The sequence below is a fragment of the Etheostoma spectabile genome, chromosome 19 (genome assembly GCF_008692095.1).
Source record: "Etheostoma spectabile isolate EspeVRDwgs_2016 chromosome 19, UIUC_Espe_1.0, whole genome shotgun sequence".
Classification (NCBI taxonomy): domain Eukaryota; kingdom Metazoa; phylum Chordata; class Actinopteri; order Perciformes; family Percidae; genus Etheostoma; species Etheostoma spectabile.
In genome coordinates this window covers 17,302,198-17,307,316 of record NC_045751.1, presented here as the reverse complement: position 1 = coordinate 17,307,316, position 5,119 = coordinate 17,302,198, and the positions used below count along the sequence as shown (strand labels likewise).

At 39.3% G+C, this 5,119-nt stretch overlaps 1 protein-coding gene across 2 annotated transcripts in view; it reads left to right on the top strand.

Moving 5' to 3' along the window:
* Positions 1 to 5,119, top strand: part of tbc1d14 (TBC1 domain family, member 14) — a 55,923-nt gene that overhangs the window by 8,636 nt on the left and 42,168 nt on the right. Inside the window, exon 1 of one of the 2 annotated variants that reach the window (XM_032544427.1) lies at positions 1,324 to 1,590. The exons of the other annotated variant lie outside the window; for it this stretch is intronic. Coding sequence (XP_032400318.1) covers positions 1,556 to 1,590 — 35 coding nt within the window. The 5' untranslated portion in view covers positions 1,324 to 1,555. Of the gene's footprint in view, positions 1 to 1,323; positions 1,591 to 5,119 lie in introns of those variants that run through there. 2 annotated transcript variants of the gene reach the window in all.

Sequence of the window (5,119 nt, the reverse complement as noted above, 5' to 3'; positions counted from 1 at the left end):
GGGGGGGGGGGGGGGGGGGGGGGTGTAAAATGTTTACAGTAAAAGAAACTATAGCATTCAATGCACAATTATTACATATTACTCTCATAATAATAAATACAATTTATAAAATTAGTAATATTAAATTGCAGGCAGCAGTAACAGGGCCCATAATGACAACCAGTCTGGCCACACTAGGAGTGTGACTCTATAGATTGCAATGTCAGTTTGTTGTTTCAACACTTGGTCCAGATTGAAATATGTATTGAACAACAATATATTGTTTTTTAATTGCCATTGTGATATCAACTGGTCCAATAAACACATTACAAAAGGCTGGGACATATTGCTAAAGACACTCAGATTTTGTGTTAGGGGAAAGACAGTATATGTAGGAAACTACCCTTTAAAATGTAACTCTCATTCTTTTTTCTTTCTTTAAGAGGAGCCTTTTATGTTCAGTGATTTCCTTTCATTTGTTTTAAATTTATCAAGCAATTTGTTGTATCTTAGCAGAATACTGAAAGCAGCAACAAGACAGAACTGAAGACACTTTAATATGTGTTCATTTTTTAAATGCTTGATTCTTTTTTGGGGCCGGTATTTTAGGCCTTTATTTGTACAAGACAGCTGAAGACATGACAGGGGAAAGAGAGGGGGAAAGACATGCAGCAGAGGGCTGCAGGTCAGAGTCAAACCCCGGCCCGCTGTGTCAAGGAGTTAACCTCTATCTATACCAGGTGAACTAACCAGGCGCCCAATGTCTGTATATCGCAAGTAATATTGTTATCGCTATATTTAACATTACCCCATATTGTATATTTTCTTGATATCGTGCAGCCCTATTACATATATCTATTATGCCCAAAGCATGAATGCTAATAACTTTGGAAATCCTCCGAATTTTCTTTTGCTGCCACCTGAAGGTTGAAGTTTGACTTTGTCCAATATCTTAATTTTCTAACCAAACTAATGATATTCATCTTCAGCTGGACTGCGTTTTAGTGCTAATAAGCGAATGTTAGCATGCTAAAACGCTAAACAAAGATTGTGAACATTATACCTGCTCAAAATGAGCTTGTTAACATTGTCAGTGTGAGTACAGCCTTACAGACCCTCTTGTATGTTTCCACTGCATCTGATTTTAAATAAAAGAACTAGATTTAGTGTCCTACAATACATTATGTATTAAATAGCAGTACCTGCCTTTTCCATTCTGCCCACTTTTCTCTGTTATCCCTCTTTACTCAATAGGAGAAGTTACTCATTCCTTCAGTGCCCTTCAGACTCCTTCTCCTCACACCCATTCCTCCCCTCCCATTTGTTACGTCAGGCCTCTTTGCCTGTTCCTCCACAATCTCACTCTGCCTGAACATAGGGGCTGTGTGGGACTTTTTTTCCTCCCTGTAACTGAAACTATGGAAGATATGAGCCTGTATCTTGACTAAAGGAGAGCTTCAGTTTTTGCTCACCTTTTATTTACTTCTTTCTTCACTGAGCGCTCAACCTCCAGGTGCCTTTTTGTCTTTTGGGTGAGGAGAATTTTAATTCAGTGTTTTGCGGCTGACGGAGCAGGATGGCAACCCCATCACTTCTTCTGTACATCGACAGGTAGGATACCAATAGATGACATAAAAAGTTTGTTTCAGGGTTGACATTTCTTCACCACTGTGGCATGTAGTTGTTCATTTTTCTGTGTTTTGTATGAAAGCAAGCAACAGATATGTGATCAGAAGTTAATGTGGCTTTTAAATGAGATAGTTCTGTTGGACTAAATGCACACTGGTCTCTGGATTTAGTGTTTGACTGTTATGGAAAAAGAGCTCGGATCAGCTCCACGTCCTACTCACTGTTGTGTTTTTCTGGAAAATCTTACTGTATTTCTTCCTCTTCTTCTTGTACAAGCCTGTTTGCTATTTCCATGCCAGGTGTGCGCATAGCGTAACCATAGGGACACCTTATTACCTAATTTGCACACACCAAGACTGAACACTGTGTGTTGAAATCTAAAATTCTTTGGAGACTTAAAACGAGTGCTTTGCAACGCTTCGAGTTCAACATACAAACAAACAAGCACCGCTGCTGTTTTCTTGCCGATCCACTTGAGCACTCGACCATAGCCGCAGCCATTCAGCTGTCACGCTGAGGCATACTTGGCCTGGACCAAATGCAAATCATGTTCCTGCTTTGTGAACATTTGTTTGGCGGCATAAACATGGCACAGAAAGCTGATGTGTGAAGTATTGAAAGCTGAGGCTTTGCTTTGTAATGGTGGCCTCTGCACTTTGATCTATGTGTTGTTTTAAGGCGACTCACAGGCTTAATGAAGTTCACCACTCCCCATAGTTCAAGGCCTGCTTGCACTTTATTTCTTCCACTTCCCACAGTTAAACCCTGCTTTGCTGATGTTGATATGCTTGGATGATATGAAGTTCAGTTTTTATTGCACACTTTGCTATTCACCTTGGAAATAATTGTTTGATCAAAAGGTCCAGAGTCTTCGTACAATGGTTCAGGCTTTTTTCAGTGCTTTCAACCGTGTTTAATGGTCATCTTTAGCAGATGGAGATGGTTAATCCCATAACCTAAGTATCCATACATAAGAGCATGGGTCATGAACGTATCTCAATGCCAATGCCAACCTTGAGAAGTGCAGTTTAAAACTCTGATAAATGCCAATAAGTGGACCTTGAGTTAAGATTTCTGTTGTTAATTTATTGGTCACACTCTTCTTCCTACTGTCATCCTCTCTTTAGATCACATTTCAGATCCTTTTGATTCTCCCATTGCTTCTTTGTGAACTGAAATTTTATGAAGCCTTTGTTTTTATTTCCTGTGGGTAGAGTGAGTTCACTTTGGTTACAACAGATATTCTTGTATTCAGATGTTGACTTCCAAATCAGCTCAATAAGTGGTGTAAAATGTTGCTCTGCAAGTGTCTAATCCCTTATGTCTTCCAGCATTTGTCTGTTATCTTTCAAGAAAAGAAACATTGTTACAAAGCTGGTGGATTCCATTCGGTTTCCAATGTGTGCAGTTCTAAAAAAGTACTTGAATAAGATAAGCCTAAATGTCACTGGTAGAACACTGTCACTACATGTTGCCCAGTGCTCACACTGTAACATAGCTTAAATATCTGTTGTTATTCAAACTTCTTCCTTAAAGCCTTGAGTCATGCACAATGAAGAAATGCAATCCACTTCTTGCATTATCTTTTGTGTAATGCAGTATTGGTTAAGCAGAGTGGAAATATGCAGCACTGATTTGTAACGTGCCAAGAGTGAGTTATCACTGGAGACGGAGAGTAAATAAAGGTAAAGGAGATGTGCAGGCTCACACAGCCACAGGCCCGTTGGCTGTGAATAACCTTTGGTGGAATTCAGATTTGGTCAAGGTTATTGTGGGACAGAAAAGATAAGGTTGTCGGCAACAGGTTTTTGTGGGAAACTTGACACATTACAGACAAACCGATGTCCTCACATACAGTAGTGGAATGTGGTTAATTTACATTTGTGGTTAGTCATCATTGTTGATCAGGATAATTGACTTTGACCCGTCACACTGGAATGAAGCCATTGGTTAATCAGATTGTTTTTTTTTCAATAACTTGCAGCTAGATTGTTTATTACTCCTGATACTCCTGGCTTAGTTAGCGCTGTTTCTTCAAAATAAGAGATATTGTTTACAAATGTTTTTTTTATTGAATATTTAGAAGATTTATTGTTTTATTGACAACAATAATGCCCTGCATCTCTTGTGGCTTTAGCATTAATGCCCTCTAATTGATTGATATCTCTGATCTCAGGTGTCACTACAAAATAAAGGCTTAAAAAACAATCTTTTCAAAGGGGGAAAAATACAAATGGTAATTTTTAGGAGTGATTGTATCTCTTTGTATGTTTTCTTCATTGTTTTGTAGCCATTTGTTCTGTAATGGTTGTTTATGACTACAAGTCTTTCTGGGCCCCGAGTGCATCCAGTCACCTGCAGTTTCACTGTGGCCCAGCTGCCAAAATGGTCACACAGGCTGGTGCTGTTCCTGTGGGATTGGTGCTGATTGTTGTGTTATGGGCGGTGGGGTTTGACTGGTGGTGGAGCACTGACCAGAAAGCTGCAATGATTGGCAGGGAAACACAATGGCCGTACGTGGATTTGATGCAACTAAGAAACTAACTATGAAACTAAGATGACATGTTTCAATATTCACTCAAATGTGCAGAATTCTAACCCAATCAGTAGTTAAAGTGTCATCGTTAAACCAGTTGGTGTCATTTTGACAATTCATTTAACATTTTGTCAAAATCCGATTCCAAATTCATAGTAAGAAACCAATTGCACCCTTTTGTATTGTTCTCCAATCATCACTGCAGTGGTTATCAGTATGGAAATGTATCACGAGGAATCCTTTTTCCCACAAGTTATTTGTGAGCACAGCAGAAGGCCTCTCATGTCTTGATGGCAGCTGTCTCCAATACAAACAAAACAAGCCTGCAGCAGACCGGGTCAGCTGCTGGTGAAGGAAGCTTCCAGCCTGTAGCTGTGGCTGCTCAGTGTTTGGAAGCCGGCTTCCTGTCCTCACTTCCCTGGAGGCAACTCGGAGAGGTCGACACACACTGTGTAGCAGTCGGCGGCTAAAAAGGCACCTAGATCCAACTGAGACAACTTGTGTAGTCAGACCTCCGTTCCACCTCTCCAGGGTCCACTGGGGTAGGCCGAAGGGGTGTCAACGCAACTTGTTTAGCCAAAAGGTCTATTGATCCGTTACTAGAGCTGGAACACTGCTATTAACTACATAATTGACTCTTTCAGTCAAATTTAAAAAGATTTATTAATGTATTACTTCATTAAACAAAATAAGTTTTCAATGAATTCCAGGATACATCTTTTGGTCATGTCACTGTCATGTGACCCTAATAATAATCATTATAATAATAATAATAGCTGTTTATCATAAAACATGTTTTCTAACTATTCACCCATGTCATTTTTGTTTAGAACGTGTATATGGTCAAGTGCGAAAAACAAACATTTAAAATAATAACAAAAATATATAGTCCGACCACTTATATATAGATCACTTATATATTTACAATTTTGCACATTTTAAAGATACATTTTTTTTTTTGGGGGGGGGGGGGGG